Consider the following 19,592-nt stretch of genomic DNA (forward strand, 5'->3'; position numbering starts at 1 on the left):
TCTCTAGTAACTTAAGATCATGTTATTATGCATCATAACAGTGATTATAATATTATAAATTATTATAATGTATTGCAACTATAATAATTAAATTCCATGATTATCCTTGCAAAAAATGTAACTGACCAAAAATTATTATAACAAGTCATTACATGCTTTGCAATGCATTACCATTATTGTTATTAAGTACTATGAGTGCTTGTGACTATAATTATTGATGCTATAAGCAGGTTATAATGCAATATAAGCATGATTATAATGCATTGCAGGCATGGGCATCAGAAACCGTAAGACTTCAAGCTTTATAAATGCAACATTAACTTCATAATTCAATTTTTAAGACCTGAAAAAATTGGATTTAAGACATTTTAAAGCCTAAAAATCCAGATTATTGTATTTTAGATGTTTTAAAGATTTGATTTGAAACCCTCCTCTCATTTTGATCGTGAAGAAAACATTCTTGATTTGCTTAGCAGCACACTTCAATGACTGTTCAGAGGTCACACAGCTTTGATGAATAGATATCCTGAAATGAGATTTGTGTGTTCCATCAGTTTGTTTTATGACCTGATGTTTTTATTTACCCAAGTTCCACCCTGTGAAAAATAATTAAACGAAAGCCAAATTTGATTCACCTTCACACGAGCTATCTGCTTCTGTATTTCAAATTCTGCTCTCCACCACCTCGACTCTGCAGCCAGCGGCCTTCGGGGCCCCTCAAGAGCTCTGACACAATTTGACTGCCGCCTGTTTTCACTTCAGTGTTTAGGAGCAGCTCAGCGCTCAAGGACATCTCAGCTACACTTGTTGAAGTCACACTGAAATGGAAAAAGTTTTTTTTTTTTTTTCTCCATCCATTCAACTCACTCTGTTATTATGAGGACTTTATTTATTTTATTAAACATCAAAATCTCATTACCTCTACCACCTGGTAAATGAAAGATTATAACAGTGGCTTCGGGAGGCGTGTATACAAATTCCATCTAATTTAGCACTACATTAATTTTGAATTGCATTATGGCCTTACCTAATATGCTGTTTCAAGAAATACATTAACCTAAAGAAGCTCTCAAAATGCTTCTTCTTGGTGACTTTCAGGGGGTAGCTTGATTTTTCTGATACAGGGTTGTATGAGGTACTTATCAGCAGTCAGTGTATTAACTACAGTAGATGCTGTAGGCCAGTAACAGCAAAGAAGCTAAACAATGAACTGCTGCAGACAGGGCCAGCAACAAATGCTATTTTAGCCAGGAGTCTGCTTGGTTTGGAAAAGGCTGTCTGAAGCAAAGTAAAGCTGTGAAAATATTCTAAATATAGCGTACACTTCAGCAAATATTGATTTCTTATTTTCTTTTTTTTTGGTGGTTTAGCTTTAAAGGAAAGAGCACTAGCAACTCTACATATACAAGTTATTGTTGGACTTTAAAGGGTTGTTGAGGTCGTGGTGGAGGCTTTGAAAGCGAAAAGGTAAGCCCCATGTTTGGATCTCATGATTCTCTAATCATCCTTTAATTATATTAGATTGGATATAATCTCATTACAGACAGAATACACCGTTAAATCACTTATCTTGGCTCGGAGGTACTGGGTCAGATAGAGAAGCTGTGCAGCTTGTGTCAGAGAGTCACAGAGGGGAAAACAAGTGGCGAAAAAAATTGGCCTCGGTCCGCTCTGTGCAGAAACACCTGCCATGAACTCCAATACCCATTATCCCCAACCTTTAGAAAACCCCTCCAACGCGCGCACACACACACAGGCTGTATAATAGAAGTCAACCCCTCACCCCTTCGAGACTCCAAAAGTCAAAAAGCAAAAGGACAGCTGACTGACAGACAGAGGGGGATTAGTCACAACGAATCACATGCTTGCACGCACACAAACACACACACACACACACACACACCCGTCCTCTCTCGCTCTGTCCAGCACACACACACTTTCTTCTTCTGATGCAGAATTAAGATAATGTCTCCTCTGCGATCACCTGCCTCCACATCAAACCCAGACTGTGTCCCTCCGACGTCCACTGACAGTGTTACTGCATAAAAAGTGGATGGATGGCTGCATTACTACTCCACCCACACACACACATACATAACAGTGCTGTCTATCCAGTTAAACCCAACCCAGAGAGTCTGGCAGAGTGCAGACAGCGTAGAGAAGCCGTCTCCTCCAAGGCAACATTAGCCTGGGAGACTGAGCAGAGAAGAAACACACTCCAGAAAGGCCGACGAGATGAAGAGAAATACAGAAATAAGTAGATAAGTATAAGAAAAGAGGCACAATGAGGGGATAAAAAGTGTTACGCTCTTAGAAATGAGGGTTTAAAAAAGGGGCTGATGTTCTACCGCAACCATTTGCTTCTGAAGAACCCTTTTTTGAAGACAGGGTTTGCCAAGGGCTCTTTGTAGGACTGAGGGTTCCATTAGGAACACTTTTCATCCAAAGAACCCTTTCTGGATCCTTCAAGAATTGTTAAAATATTTGAAGAACTCTTTCTTCAAGGGTTTGTCAAGGTCTTTTTGTACCATAATATAAAAAGGTCCTCAGCAGAACCTCCTGAATGTGCTCTAGATAAAACCCATGGAATATAAAAAGGTTCTTCACAGAATCCCCTTTGTGAATTCTAGATAAAACCCTGGGAATATAAACCGGTTTTCAGTTGAACCTCCTGTGTGTTCTAGGTAAAACCCTTGGAATAACATAATGTTCCTCGTAGAACCCCCTGGTTGTGTTCTAAAGAAAACCCTCAGGATATAAAAAGGTTCTCCGTAGAGAAATCCTTGGTGGGTTCTTGTTGGCACCCTTAGAAAGTGGAAAGGTTCTGGTGAGAACATCCAGAGAGGGTTCTCAGTGGGACCATTACACCATAGAGGGGTTATATGTAGAACCTGTCATAGGGGGCTCTGGGTGAAATCTTTCACAGATGGTTCTGGGTATAACCCCGACAGGGTTCCAAGGTTTCCAGGTTTAAGAAGGACCCAACAATGATTCTCCTATGGGGGAGAAGCCAAAGAACCCTTTATGGTTCTAGTTAGCTTCTTTATTTCCTTATTTCCTGCTCTTTCACTGTGCAGCTAAAGCACAGAGGATTCACACATCAGAGATATTTAGGGAAAGAAACATGGAAACGGAGAGAAAGATAGACGATGAGCCAGAACATCTGGGACGAATATCCCCCCCGCTTCTGTCCCCCTCTCCTGGGCTCATTCACTCCATTTGGCAAAATGTCGTCGTGACAACACGAGGGCCGCGTATCCATCAAAGATGTACAATGCTTGCTGTAATTAGCATAAAATACACACACACTCAAGAGAGACGGAGCCCGCTGAATATTTATGGAGAAAAGTTCAACAATAGTTCCTGCATTGTTTCGTCTTTTATTTCCTCTGATCAGACATCGTCACAAGTGTTGGTCTGGATGAATGCTCAACACGCACTTTGTTACATAATTAACATAACACAAACTCACAGGAACAGATGCAAAGAGGAAACAGATGCTTACATGTGCATTTTTTGTACAGGGTAGTGCAGTAGGAGCAGGGAAACAATGATTTTAAGTGATTTATGGACAACAAAATAGGACTGACTTTTGATTAGTAAAAATAGACTTGTATTTTCCTAACAGTGCTGGAGTGAGATGGGTGCTGTAACAGAGGTGTTCCGCTTTCTTGTGGTTGTTCTGGTTCATTTTTACTGTCCGTGTCGCGGGCCAAGCTCAGGCGTGCTCAGTCCCGTGGGTCCCAGCTGTTGCTCCAAAATGACCAACAGTGTCACTCCATACATACTCACAGGAGAGATAGACAAAAGGTAAGAGAGGTAGGGAAGGAAATAAGGATCTAAGGGCGTCTATTTCTCTCGCAGGGTGCTGTGATCGGTGCCTCTAGTCTGGTTCGGTTCGGTTCTCCACAGGGTTTGGAGGGTGTGTGTCTTGGTGCTGACTCATTCCTCACTTTCTCCGTTCCGGTTTGGTCTGTCTGTCAAGTCGGTCGATAATAAGTAATCCCACACCATAAACTCGTCATTGCTCCCTCTTTCTTTCTGTCTCGTCCTTAACCCCCAGTCCTCATCTTGTTCTGCAGGCAAAAAAACAAAAACAAAAACAAAAAAAAAAAGCCAGAAAGAAAATGCATCAGAGAGTCGGAGAGGCAAATAACAAAAAAATCTAAATAGACAAACAGAAGAGAAACATATTGTCACATGGGAGAGACAAGACAGAGAGAGGAGGGCCTGAGAGCCCAATAAAAAGGGAGGAGGATGGAGTGAGTTGGACCCGAGGGCAGAGGATTCCATGTTAGCGATAAGTGCAACCACAAATCCCCAGCAGTCCCTGTCAATAGCCATTTGAAATGGCCTATCGCAGCTGATGCCACTGGATGAAAACTGCCTGAGAGGAGAAAAGTGCAAGGCAAAAATAAGGAGAAGAGACAAGGGACCAAAGGCAGGGAATTCAGTAGACAGAATGTAAGAAAGAAAAATGTATTCTTGCTTGTAGACCAGCTTTGTAATGGTGCTGCGGATGAGGTGAGTTTGTGTCTGAAACATTTCATTCCTGCAAAGGGGTTTATTTTGTGCAATACTGATCTGTCCATGAAATGATCATTGACTAAAACACTATACTACACTGTAAAATACAGGTTCCAACAAGGGGCAGAACACTTGAGGGATAATTCCAGATTTAAATAATTTGGGCCTTGTTTTTGTAGTTCAAGACATTACTTTTGGTTTTGGTAACACGGTATCTTCAGTAGATAAAGTATCTTGAACTTAATAGAAGGACAGTGTCATAGGAGTAGCATATCTTCTTTGAGGAATAGGGCAGTGTGTAATACGAGTGTGGCATGTAAGTGAGGGAAAGCGAGCCTCAGAGAGTGACGGTGCTGCTCATAGCAGAACAGAAACTTAGTAGGTTGTCACTCTGGCAGTAAATGTACAGTACAGGTTACAGAGTGACATTTCATTAATGCTGCAGCTTCCCCAAACCAAGAAAAGTCTCACCTATTGTTTCCCAACTGCTTCAAAAGTAAAGGGGGTTTGCTTCAAAGTAAACTGAGCAGGAAAGGCTAACACTAGCAGTATCTATGTGCCTAAAATTTTACTGACCTTTCAGAAGCATTGTAATCCAGCTGTCAACAGCTGCCAGCGCTGAATGCTTTTTGTTGTTTTCAGCACTTTGTCATATCAACTATTCCACATTGAAAACAGTTGTTGTTGCTGTCGTTGGCATGTTGTCAGCTGTCCACTGGCAATCCCATGATACCATCATCCAATCAGACAGTCAGTCAGTCAGTTGAGTAAGACGAGTGTGTGACTGATGATCTCAAACGCGTCGCACAATGGAATAACATAAGATTGACCCTTCAAAATCATTCATACATTTGAGGTCCAGAGTACAAGAGTTACAGGGATCTATTGGCAGAAATTGAATATAATGATTATGTTTTTATTTCATTTCATTAGTGTGTCACCTGAATATAAGAATCGTTGTGTCATTACCTTACAATGAGCCATAAATAGTAGGAAGAGACACATTAACAGAGGTTGATTATGCATTCTGCTATGTGTGACTGTCAGTTATAGGAGGACTATATTGAGAAAATCAACATGTATTAAGCGCATGCTTGTATATAATTAAAAACTGAAGCAAAAGCGAAGCAATTAAGCTATAATTAAAGAAGATATCTGATATCTCTAACACAGATAAATAATGGATGATTGTTGTGACTTGTATTTGTTAAACTTGAATTTGAACTTGAACCGGCAATGAACTGTAAAAATCTCTGCAGGACCGTCCTGCAACTTAACTTTTCTTTGTTTTGTTGAGAGTGTTTTTTTTTCTGAGCTCAGAGAAATCCCACCTCTGAGCTGCGTCTATGAGCTCTCCTTCACCGGCACGTCTGGAGGGCAGCGCGAGGTGCAGTCCATGAACTGCCTGTGAGCTGAAACAATGACCTTAAGCTTGCTATAAAGCTCCATAAAGCCAAGGGGAGCTGCAGATTTGGGTGATAATTCTCTTAACCGTCAACTACTACATTATCACAACCCCAATTCCAAAAAAGTTGTGAAGTTTTGTAAACCTTAAATAAAAACAGAATGTGATGATGTGCAAAAGCTTTTTGACTTGTATTCAATTGAATACAGTATAATGACAAGATATTTAATGTCCAAACTGTGTAAATAAACACTCATTCTTGCAACACAAGTAAGTTTGTTGCATCACATTTTCTTTTAACAACACTCAGTAAGTGTTTGGGGACTGAGGGCACTAACTGTTAAGTCTTGAAAGTAATATTCTTTCTCATTCTTGCTTGATACACGACTTCAGGTGCTCAACAGTCCGGGGTCTCTGTTGTTGTATTTTGCGCTGCATAATGCACCACACATTTTCAATAGGAGACAGGTCTTGACCTTGACTCACTTACTGCAAAACACCACTGTAACTTGTGCAGAATTTTCATTTTTGGGTGAACTATCCCTTTAAATGTAATCACAGAGAGGACAGATGGCCATAACATACATATACCAAAAAAAAAGCAAAAATATTCAAGGTTTACAGACGTCTAAAAATACTGAAAGGACAAATTAAATCATTAAGATATACTTTCTGTTCTATAATTCTGATTGAAATGTCAATATCAAAGATGATGCTGAGGCAGTTATTCGAGCCGGCTCATATTCAGATCCATGCAAACACCCGCTGAAACCACAAACAGGGATCTATCTTGGCCCTTTGAGAGTAGAAGTGAGATGGAAGGGTCAGTCTAAAAAATGAAGTGGAGAAGGAAGAGATACGGAGCAAGAGGCGGTCATGCGGCGAGAATATGGAATGAGGAGGCGAGCGGAGGATGGAGAGATCGGCCTCTATGATAAACTCTTTTTCACGGAGCGGAGAGGGAGAGAGAAAGAGACTTTATCTGTCCTTCGACTGCCTCTTCCTCACAGTTTGCTATCTGGACCTGTTAAGTGCTGAATGCATTAGAAATGTGACTAGGGATGAAGGGATAGTGGATGGAGGGAGTGAAGGAGGAATGGTGGCAGGGCACAGAGGCCACAAAAGAGAGTGAAAGTGGGTCTAAATGTTATCACCAACTGTGGCGATAAGAACGCTAATTATCAGTGACAAAGGCTGGGCTGCTGACAACGGCTCCGTCTTGGTTGACTCCAGTTGAGGGGTCAATATTGTAAAAGTGAGATTTGGGGGGATTTGGGATTTTTATCCCCAGCGAGATCTTGGCCATCCCTATCTATATCTCAGTTTTTAGTGGAATTTAATATTTGAAGGGGAAGGACGAAGAAGGGGAAAGAGGTTTTGCTGTTTGAAACATTCTGAGCAACGCTATCAAGTGTCTTTGACAGAAAGGGCAAGGAGATGAGAGACGGCTGTTTAGAGGGCACATTTGGATCTTCTGACCTCGAGAGGTCAAAGTCACGTCCTTTGACATTTGTTCTCGGTGCCGCTTCCTGCTCGGCTCTGATAAAGCCGTGTAAACATCCTAATCATGAAGCTGCATCAGCTCATATCAATCCTACTTCATTCCTTCCCCGCTATTTTGTCGGCTGTGTAATTCTGCATATTATTCCTTTAAAGCCTTATCACAGAACTGTGTTTTTTTGCACCTAATGACTTTAAAAGCAAGTCTTAGACAGATAAGCGCAGACGAACAGGAGTGTGCTGTGATTGCCGCAGGGTGATAAACACAAGCGGATTACCATATCGTCTCAGGCTTGCTTGCAAACAATTTACAACATCATAACAGCATCCGGACTGTGAACGTACCCTTGCTGAATCTTGACGAGGCTACAGGTAGCTTTCTTAAACGCACACACACATACACACATGCACACAATGAATAAAACATTGTGCAATTTACATGATGTATAGCTTAAAAATCTGCCAGCATCTGACTTTTAGATCTAATACTAATACCCACGAGAGTGAGCGAGAGACGCAAAACTCACTTTTCCTCATTTCCGGCAAAACAATGCAATTGTAAAAAAGAAAGAAATCTAATAGAAAAGCTCCATGAATGTAAATTGAGCCTTGTTGGGGCCAATGGATGTTATATACAGCAAAGTGAGAGCAGGGGAATCAAGTTAATATCAACCTGAGTGACATTACTATTACCATACACTCTAAGAAATTAGGGTTCTTCCTCAAGGATGAGCTTCTACCCAGAACCGTTTGCTTCTGAGGAACCCTTTTTTGAAGTAAGGGTTCACCAAGGGTTATTTGCCATTAAGAACCCTTAGTTCTTAGTTGAGGACAGAGCTCTTTAAGGGTTGCAACAATCCTTGAAGAACTCTCTCTTCCGAAAAGGTTATAATAATACAAAATATAAAAGAGTCCTTGGTAGAACTCCCTGTGTGGGTTCTAGATAAAATCCTAGGACTATAAATGCATTCTCTGCAGAACCCCATGGCTGGGTTCAAGATAAAACACTTGGAATATAAAAGGGTTCTCTGTAGAACTCCTTGAGTGGGTTCTAGATAAAATCCCTACAATATAAAAGAGTTCCTGGTAGAACTCCTTGGGTGGGTTCTTGCTACCAGCCTTTGAAGATGTAAAGATCCTGGATAAAAACCCCTAAGAGGGTTCTCAGACGGAACTATTACACCATAGAAGGGTTCTTCTTTAGAACCTCTCACTGGTGAGAAGTAAAATCTTTCACAGATGGTTCTAGATATAATCCTTTATTCTGGGTTCTAGGCAGAACTTTTTAAAAGGATTCCAAGTGGAATCTTTATAAAAGGTTCTGATTGCAAAAAGGGTTTGCCTATGGGGTCAAGACAAAGATCCCTTTATGGTTCTAGTAAGCACCTATATTTCTAAGAGTGTAGAGTGAGTGACCGGGCGAGACAGACGGAGTAAAAACATTTGCACATGGGCATGAGAGGGGAGAGATCCAGAGAGGACAATGGTGTCCAACTAGCGGCGGCTACACCCTTGGTCTTATTACATTAAAACACACACAGAGACAGCCGGGGGAACGCCTGTGTCAGCAGGTATTATGGAAATAGATCGTAAGGTTTAAACCGGCTATTTAGAGGGAGTTTTATTCAGGCGCCAGTAGACCCGTGGAAATTATATTCTCCTGTCTAAAAGCAAGGAGCCAGTGCATGTAAATGGATGCTACTGTGTATGTGTGTGTGTCTGTATTATATTAATTCGTTTAGACATTTAAAAAGGGAATAGCTACTCTACTGTATCTACCATCTATGAGCCCAATGACGTATGCCGTAGCTAAAACACACATGGGGCTACTTTACATCAATTCAACTGAAAGCTACACTACAAGATTACGAGGTGCTACAACTTACATATCATGTGTCCATGAGGGCGCATGCACAAACTTGTCGTTCTTTTCAGAAGAGAAAAAATGCATTATTTGGGAGAGTTTTTGAAGGGATTGTTCTGATTATTTGAAATGTGGTCTATGAGGCACTTAACGACGCCAGTTAACATGCCACAAGTTTGGAGAAAGAGGGGCAACAGCACGGAAGCTAGGCAATGAAATGCTGAGGAGAGAGTCAGCACCAAAATGTATGCTACATTTATAATATTTTCACTGCTTTACCTTGTCGTCACACAGCCTTTTTGAATGGGAAACCGCTGCTATATAAGCCAAATATTGCTCTCTCAAACACACCAAACTCCATGGGCGAAATCAGTCATTTTATCTCACAGAACCCGGGAGTTGCTGGTCTACTGCTGCCTCAATTCGTTTCTTTGCATTATTGTGCAACTTTGGTGGATCTGAGCTCACTTTTTAAAACACCGAAGTCACAAAGCAACACAAACAAACAAACAGATTGCGCATGGAGTTTGGTTGGCTTTTGAAAGAGCGATATTTGGCTCACAGAACGACAGTTTCTGATTGGAAAAGGCTGCCTGACAGCAAGGTAAAACAGTGAAAAACTCTAAATATAGTGTACACTTATGATTGACGCTATTATTATTATTATACTGATTTTGATTTTTTAGGAATACCTTTAGTTAGGTGGCTAGAACATGTTTTGTTGCTGATCCTGTCCACAGGAGTTTACTGTTTAGCTTCCGTGCTGGTGCTCCTCTCTGCTTCTCCACCCTCTACTGTAGGTAATACACTGACAATTGCGAAGAACCTAATAGAACCCAGCATCGAATAATCTGAACTATCCCTTTAAGGATTCAAGTATTTTCCTCACGAGCAAGATTCATTTCACTTAACAAGCATGCAATGTACAAATGCATAATGCAAATATGCAAAACATGCTAGTAACAAGTGCAGAAAATACCGTCCAGATGAAATGAAAAGTATATCAAAGACATATGGTTTAGGTAGGCAAATACGCACCTGTTTGGCGTTGTTGACACACTGTAGATACTGAGCTGCTATGTTGGAGCAGTTGAGGGTTTTTCCAACGTTCTCTTTGTAGCACGCGAGGATCTGGCCCTGCAGGTCTGCACACACAGGATACGTCTCATACCGCCTGCAGGAGTGAGAAGGGGAGAGAAATAGTGTGAAAATGGGGAAAATGTGGTGTAAAAGTGGTGGGGAGGATGGGGCAGGAGGAACAGTGTGAGGGATGAGAGTTAGGAGGAAAGAGATAAAAGTGTAAAAAAAGGAGCTGAGTGATAAATGTGTGAGTGATAAAAGAGTCAAAGGTGGACAGAAAATGAGGAGGAAATGGAAAATGCACAAAGATGGGCAATGCAGAGGTACTGAGAAAATGAGCACGAGATGTACTGAAGAAATCGAGAACAAGAGAAGAGGGACAAAGACATATTGTTTGTTTGGAAAATGAGCAAATCAATGGTCATTTCTATCTCAAGAGAGCCCACTGAGCTATACTGCAGTCGAGATTGAGTGTGCACCCTTTGCCTCTTCTATTGCTGTCATTCCAGTCTAAAACACCTGAAGCAAGAATCAACATTACTGTATCTGCTAGAAGGAAGGTTAAAGGTCAATCCAGCCTCCATAACCTGCTGCGATGACCATGCCGATGTGTACATTACAGCATATCGACAGAGGGCCAGAGGGGTTTCTAAAAACAGACAATAAGAGGTGTCAAGTAAAGCTTCCAACAATGGCTTCAGATCCGTCAGTGCCAGGGGACTTAATGGAAGAGAAGCAAATCAATGTGTAATGCAGAGAAAATGCTAAAAAGGGCCCTGGCTTAATCTAGACAAGCAGTAAGGCCGTCTTGTTATAAAGTGATGATGATAATGATGATGAGGTTAAAATTACAGGCAAGGTAAGTATACCTTCCTGGTAAATTAGCCCTTGTTCTTATGTCTTACCACTAGAAACCCTTTAAAAAGGCCCTGAAGGAGGAGAGTATTGATCACTTTACTGGGCACCAGTGAATCTATCCATTGACGCAGCAAGGCTCCCTGAGAGTGTCAGCCATTTACATACTGGGTAGCTGTCACCTTGGACTGGTCTAAATGGCAAATACAATCTTTTAGCATCCAGGAGGAGGTTCTTGTTGTAGACTGTGAATGCTAATATGTCTGGTTATAGGATACGCATCACTAGCTTTGCACGCCTAAGACTGTCCTTGAGGTCTGCCGCGGTTTTAGTGCTGCTGTCTTTGCAGGCATGATCCAGATGCTTGCAGTTCTAATAGTAGATGCTACGCTAAACTTTAGTGCTTTTAAATGGGACTCTCGTGTTGGATCCTTTAGTCATTCTAAGTAGCGGGATGTACCACCAGCTCTGCTGCTGTGCCCAATGTTAACTGCTTTTGTCTGTCTCTTCACACACCCCATAAAAATCTATAATGATGACACATGCACATGCTAGAGCTATTATGCTAATGGTGGTGTCATCGTTTTGTTCACACCAGTGCTCAGGACACTCCATCTGCTTCACTAAACGCCTTGTATAAGTGTGAAAGAGATTTTGCCCGTCAGCAACTTTGGTGGTCTCAGAGGAATATTGGGGGTGAGCCGAGCCCCTGTGGTCACAATCAGATGTTTGATTTGCCCCCTGGAGTGAGATACAAAGCAGGGGATTGTTCGCCTGGGTCATTACACAGGGTGAAATGCAAGCAGGAAGCTGGTGCTGTGGAGACGCGTACTTATGTGCATCACCCACATGGTCATATCTGTTAGCGAGGCCAGAAAAATCTATAGTCCTTGTAAGTGCAGGTCAGTGACAATTTATGACATCTTTGGAGGAGCTCTCTACACCTTCAACAACTTCAACGGGAATGTGATTAATCAATACACTTCATCATTCACCATGAAATAAAGTGCTGTTCTGAAGCTCAAACAGGGTAAGAAATATTCTAAAGGTAGTGAGGAACAGTTCTAAGCATAAAAGTAATCAATTTAGACACTTAAAAGAAGAGTTTGACATATTGGGAACTATGATCATTCTTGTTATTATATTACTCTCAAGTCTGTGCAGTAAATATGAAGCTATATCCAGGAGACGGTTAGCTTAGCTTAGCCAGCCACTGAAGGCAGAGTCATTTGTTGCCTGACACAGCGAGGCTGTTTACACCTATCATTAACATAAGTCCTGTGTGATGTGATCTGAGGGGACTGTGCACTGAGGACACACTGTGATCTGATTGCTCAGACCACATTCAGAGATTCCTTCAGCAGCGTGTATGTGCTGTATCCTGGGCCACATAAAAGGACTGCCAACTCAAGTGACGTCCTGCGAGTACACATGAAACAGCTGTCTGATTTCCATTTGGTTCACTGTAATGGAAATAATGTGTTTAGGCTCTCTTACCTGCCAAGATAAGCAGCAGATGTTTGTGAACACGTTGCTTATTTCAACTCATTTCACCACTGAACTAGTAACCAAAATATCCCCAGACTCCCTTAAAAAGCACTGTACAATGCTGAGCCTTGTTGAGGAGAAATTTAATAAACTTTTCAAAGCGGCTATGGCAAAACCTTAATCGTTCGTGCCTTCTTGTAAGTTCAGCAATAACTGTGATACATTAAGTTATTTCTTTCCTTGTGTTGCTGTACAGATCAGACAAGAGACGCTCAGTGGTGCGGTGGGATTTTATAACTGAACTATGAGCAGGATGCACACTTTTCCTTTCTGACTTCCACAAAATCAAGAAAAGCAAAATTGTGTCCTGCTCATGGTTCAGTTGTAAAACCTCAGTGTACTACAGAGCTTCTCTCCTGCTGGGTTGCTGACAACGCAGGTACAACTTGAGGCTCATGTAGGCTGATAAAGGGGTCCACAAAAGTTTTTGTATGTATAGATAGGTACTACTACGCAGATTTTGTCACCTTGGTCAGAGCCAGACTTGTTGTTTTTCCATTTCTACTCTGTATGCTAAGCTAACCTCACCAGCTGCTGCTTGTGACGTCTGTATTTTCTGCACAGAAATGGGAGTGGAATCTGTATTCTCATGTAACTCTTGGCAAGGAAGTGTAAGCACATTTCTCAAAATGTGAAACTATTTTTGTAAAAATGTACTGTGGCCGAGTCCTCTGCAGTAGCCGTGGGTTTAATTCCAGCCTGGAGCCATTTGCTGCATGCCTTTCCACTCTCTCTCCCCCTTTCCTGCCCAAACTTCAGCTGTCCTATCAAAATAAAGGCATAAAAGGTCCATAAAATTAATAATAAAAGAAACTGGTTGATTCCAAGATAGGTTTACCACTTTGAGCACAGACCGGAACGTTATGCTGTTGGCTGTGGAGAGGGTTCTGCATTTGCGGATCCATTGGGGAGGAATTCAGTCATTTGCTAGGAGGCATGACAAGGCCATTGCTCTGCGTCAGGGTATTGAACGATGACAGCAGCGCTAGCAGAAATCGCTGCCATCCCACTCCTATGGATCCTGGTGCTCATTTATTACACCGCCTATGGGCATCTACAGGGACGAGACGAGCCACATACACCCACTAATTACTTTCTTAAGCGTTCGCGTTAATGCCAGGTGCATCCTGCTGATACAAACCACAGTGTTTATCACCAGTAATGGCCTCTGAGAGAGAGAAAGGAGGACAGAGGAGGGGAGAGAAAGAGGATGGGGAGGAGGGGGGGGGGGTAAAAACGAAGAGCATTTCTTGATGAGGAGCTAGACAGTGGTACTTCTATTTTTGCTTGCTCTTTGGTTCTCTCTGCCGGGAAGGGGCTGAGACAGTGGTTGAGTTAATCATGGAGACAATAACACTGTCACACACACTCTGTGGCGGCACGCTGCATCCTCTATCATCTATCATTAAGATTAACATTAAGTTCCTGCCACCAACCACACGGAGCTGGTAGGGAAAGACGACAAACCTCCCTCCTCCTCCTCCCCAGTTTCACATTAGGTGCCCTCATGTCATTTACCATAACGTGACTGCTGTAGTGCTATGCAGCAGGGTGAGCAGATGCAAAAACGATAGGCATGTCATATCCTCACACACTATAAACCATAACCACTAGAGTATTACCCTTTTTACCTCTAATATATGAAACTTATACTTTTCAGCTCAATGATATAAAGTCATATATCAGATCAAATAATATACTTATGCAATGCACTTGAACGTGATCATTTCAATGCTCACCAATGCTACCTGAAAAGAGAAACTTATGTTTCCAAGTCACTTCTTGTCCTCAGGTAATCACCAAACCCTTTCAGGGTAGTTATGGAAATCTACTTATTGTTATTGTACTCAGCTTCAGGCAAGCTAGGGGGGGAATTTTGATCCTTGGATTTAATTACAATTTGCACCTTCCCACATAGCTAATGTCATATACCACAAAAAACAACACAAACATGAAGTTCCTCATGTTAAATTCACAGCAAGATGGGTCTAAGTATCGGGAGTAAAATGCTGTAGAGTGGATACATAGTAAATTCCTCTGCTGTGGGAATCAGAGGGTATAATTATAAATATAGTCAAAAACAACAATGAATCACCCTTTTCCCGTGTAACCTGAGCAGTGAGGCATTCATAAACATAGGGACTGTATCATATTCCCAAAGCAAAACCTCTTTTTGGCTATATTTTAATGATTAACAGGAAATGAAATAAGAGGCCAGAGGTATTTCAACTTTTTTTTTCTGCAGTTTGGCCTTGACATTGTACTGGTCAAATTTACACACATGCATTGTACAGTAGTTCATGTCATGTACACAGCGACACGGACAGTCATGTCACAGCTATATTCAACTGCGCTTCTCACTGATACACATGAACACATTAGTATGTTGCCGGTGTTAAGAGCTAGCGAAAGAGGAGAGGAGAAACAGAGAAGAGGACGTGAGTGGAGGGGGCAAGAAAATTTGAGAGAAGTCAGGAGGAGAGAAGAGGGGAAAGGAAGTTTGAAAACAGGAAAAAGTAGAGGGAAAAGAAGAGAAAGCCTGGCAATAACCTGGAGTGCATGATTGTATAAAAGACATTACTACATGGGCTTGGGAACACTATGATGCAAGGTGAAAGCCATGATTGACCATCATTCAGAAAGGCTGGCAACATTTGTTTTTGGAAAACGTGGACATCATGTCCTCTGGGCTAAAGGGAACAAGGACCACCCGCACTGTTACAAGCACTAAGTTCAAAAGACTGCGTTTGTGACAGTATGGGAGTGTGTTAGTGCCCATAGCTAACTGTCACATCATCATCACGTCATTAATGCTGAAAGGTCCATACAGGTTTTGGAGTGACATATGTTGCCATCCAGACGACTCTCTTTCAGGCATGTTCCTGCTTATTCTACGTTTGTTACAACAGTGTGGCTTCGCACTAAAAGAGTTTGGGTATTAGACTGATCTGCCTGCAGTCCAGACCTGTCTCCCATAAAAAAAGTGTGGTGCATTACAAAGCACAGAATACAACACACCGCAGACCGTTGAGCACTTTTGGAGAAAATGTAAAAGTTATTTAATGATCAATGTTTTATTATGAGCACACGATTTAATTCTTCATTATAGAAAAGTAACAAAAATGTTTGTCTATGCTGTCAATAAGAATTCTTAGAAAGATAGAAAATCTGAACCAGCAGATCAGCTTTCAGGAATCTGTAGAATTTAACAGAGGAAGGTCTGAAAAACATTTTCTTGTGGCAGAATTTTTTTTTAATAATATTTGGACCGCTTATATTCATCTTGTGACCGCCATCTAGGGAAAAAAGCACTCTCGGTGACACTGCTGCTCTTTACTCGTACATTCACCACCCACACATCAATCAACATGCACAGAAACACACTCACATGTCCGTTAACCACACAAACTATCCACAGGCAGAAAATCCAATGCTACGGTATAAATATCTATATACCCACATCAATAGATTATTTTACAGGTTATAGAAGCAGCCATTGCAAATAAATGCACCCCCCCCCCCCCCCCCCCCCCCCAACACCCACTCTCTCTTTTTCTCCATTTTTCCACCTTCTCTATCTTCCCTTTTTTCCTCTCTCCTTTATTCTCTCCCTCAATCCCTAGAGGTTTGTGGGATATTTAATAAAACCCCATGTGGTGTGAGACACTGAAACAAATATAGACATCTAGCCAGATACAGTTGGTTATTATTTCCACTATAGGTGTGATCGTGCGTGAGCGTGCTGCACCCCTGTACCCCAGAGACAGTAAATCTAAACAGTCATATAGGGGTCCCGCCTTGTGTCATCAGTAGCAGTAAAGGTCTCTATAACAACACCTTATCCACCCTCCTGCACATACACCAAGCAGGTCCCTATTGCTTTGATGCACTGATAGTAATGAAAGGGAGGAGTACGGTTGGTTTAGATATCTGCATTACAGTTTCTCTGTTCTGTCATAAATCACAAAGCAGAGAGATTAAAAAAGAAAAGAGGGGACAATCCATTGAGAAAAGACGCTTTATTAAAGAAACAGAGACAGAAAAGAAAGCATGGGAATGAAGAGAAGAGGAGGAGTGTCTATCTGTGGTGATAGAAGACCTGAGAAGAGATATGCAGGGAGAAGCAGAAGAAGACGCTCTATGAAACACTCCTGAAGCTCTCCGCTCACTCCTTTTGTAAAGTTCTCCTTTAGGAGAGAACAGAAAATGAGGTTGAGAGGAGGGGCAGAAATGATATGAGAGGGTGAATGTGTCCCATTTAACATGTAATAAAGCAGAACAGATTACCTGCTCACTCCCTCTCACTGTCTGTCTCCCTCCTCAAGGTGTCCCTATATCATTTAATACAATCCCTTCTTTCAAGCCTCCCGCTGCTCAAGTCAGCACATTCCCATGGAGGGGACATATTCGTAAAGCTTTATTGCTCCAGCTACATTCCTCAAAGAACGTATTGACCACAAGCTGGGGGACGTATTGAGATCGATGTTGGGATTTTCATACAATATGCATGTGTTATGCCAATAGACTGAGTGAGTATCAGTGTCAGTGCATTTTTCAAACCAGCATATATTGACCATGACTACCATCTGCTGTAACAATGTAGAGCTGTGCAATAAAATGACATTCATAGATCTCCGTTAAGGATACAACATGCTTCAATAGTTGAACAAAGTGCGGGACGCATGTGGAAACGTGTACGTTCATCCGTCATAATTTAAGATACATTACAGAACAGAGACAGACGCATACACTCACAAGTGCCCACACAGGCGTACAAACAGACACTGCCCATTCAAATACTGGACAGCATTAAGCTGTCCCCTGCAAAAAAAGAATTATTGATTGCACAAACTGGCTCCAGGGGAGTGCAGCAAAAGTTTTCACTCCTTATGCAGTAAGAGTTCTGCTTTCTTCCTCTAAAATAATAACATAGCAAGAAGTAGATGAGCAATAATAAATACGAAGTGGCTACAGCCAGCTAAAAAGTCAACACAGGATAATAAAAACCGACAAGAATGTGTTAATGCAGATTAATACACAAACTGTCACACGTTAAAAAAGAACACGTGTGTTGCGCTAATCAGTTCACCATTGGTGGACAGGACAATGTGAGTTTTTCCACATTAAAACTGTTAATAGCCTTTAATCATATTCAGGGTTCCTACACCTTTCCCAAAGTGAAATTCAAGCACTTTTTAAGAATTTTCAAGATGCATTTTCAAGCTTTTCTAGTACTTCACAGGTGTAAGAAATTACATGTTCATAAATACATAATAAAAATTATTATTTCACTTCATCACATCAAATCAGATGTGCTATAAAAATTATGAATTATACCAGCATTTCACAAAGGAAAACAAAGTTTTATGTTTAAAAATGTGCGATCTGCCTTTAAGTGGACTTCTGGCATCCTATACAACCTGTCTTTATCTAAAAACCTAACTATACAGTCAGGTAGCATTTTACTAAAAAAATACAGTTTCAAGGAAGTATCCAAAATCCAAATGAACATTTCGAGTCTTGAAAATTTGAATGTTTTCAAGGATTTCCAATACCTGCACAAATCCTGTCCACTGTAATTCAAGTAGCCCATGACGGGAGACTGTGGCCAATCATTGTGTCATTTCAGAAAGAGGGCATTCCTACTGGCTGTTTTCCAGTGCCTCCTTTGCTTACAGTGGTGTACAGCACACAACGCGTGTGTGAATGTGTTTGCAAATGTGATTTTTATGTGTAAGTGTTTTCTACTACACGACCCAGCTCTACACAGAGCTTTGGGCTCACTGCCGAATGGCAAACAGGTATATAATGACAAACAGAGGTGAATAACTTTTGAGGGGGTATGGTGGTGTGTGTGTGTGTGTGTGTGTGTGTGTGTGTGTGTGTGTGTAAGGTAAAGCCTCTCATCCTGCTGTTACACAGTGTCGCTGTTGCCTCTGAAGCCTTGGGCATTTTGCCCTGGGCTGCAAAGTGCCGGAAGGGCATCATTGACAAACGCGTCGCAGTGAGACGGACTGGGGTCTTGGCGAGGCTCATGTTTTGGAGAGCAGGAGTTTGGTGTGGGGTAGGTGGTTTATTGATTGATACCAAACTACTTCTAACTGACCAAACAGAACGTGCTGCAGCAACCCAAATATAAAAGGATATAATTTAAACTCTCGTTTTATTACAGTTAAAAAAATATTTTGATCTCCTGAACGTGCGCATAGCTGGTGCTAATGACAATAACGCCGTGATGACGCCAATTTAACAACAATTTTAAACCATGTAACAGAATACATCTTTATAGGAAAGAATTTAATATTTGGCTCCTACCTTAGAGAACAAAAGGACAAAACAAAAACTACAAACACATATTATATCAGATATTGCAAATGAGTGGCTACAGTGCGATCTTGTTTTTGTTATATATTTTTCAAGATGATATTATTGCAGCAGATTCTGGGAAGCTGTTGCTCTTCTCTTTTTATGGGAATGCTATTCATGTAAAAGTTATTTTTTTTACCAAGCAGCCCCATCACAGAAAGAAGCCATGTGGTGTGTTATCATATGTCTTTACTAATGGATTTATCATTCTATTATGATTAAAAAACACTGGACCACACCTAAATGTCTGATTTTGTTAGATTTCGCTCATGTTAGTATTCATCTTCCTCAATCTTGTTTTTTTTTCGCCCACACACATGAAAAACACACACACACAAGCATAACATACTGTAGCTCCATCGACAGTATGGATTACGCCCGCCTGCCACCAGATTGAGTTCCCAATCACCACATTGTCTATTTATCATCATTTGGGTCCACTTAGGG

At 41.3% G+C, this 19,592-nt stretch overlaps 1 protein-coding gene across 1 annotated transcript in view; it reads right to left on the reverse strand.

Moving 5' to 3' along the window:
* Positions 1-3,360: 3,360 nt before the first annotated feature.
* The window catches only part of chchd3a (coiled-coil-helix-coiled-coil-helix domain containing 3a), a 90,309-nt gene continuing 74,077 nt past the window's right edge, over positions 3,361-19,592 (reverse strand). The window contains exons 8-9 of the mRNA XM_084710855.1: positions 10,335-10,470; positions 3,361-4,076 (exon numbers count right to left, since the gene is read on the reverse strand). Of these exons, the coding sequence (XP_084566981.1) occupies positions 4,053-4,076; positions 10,335-10,470 (160 nt within the window). The 3' untranslated portion in view covers positions 3,361-4,052. The remainder of the gene's footprint in view (positions 4,077-10,334; positions 10,471-19,592) is intronic.

Source organism: Lutjanus erythropterus, chromosome 22, assembly GCF_056507025.1.
Source record: "Lutjanus erythropterus isolate fLutEry1 chromosome 22, fLutEry1.hap2, whole genome shotgun sequence".
In the NCBI taxonomy this organism is placed as follows: Eukaryota; Metazoa; Chordata; class Actinopteri; order Lutjaniformes; family Lutjanidae; genus Lutjanus; species Lutjanus erythropterus.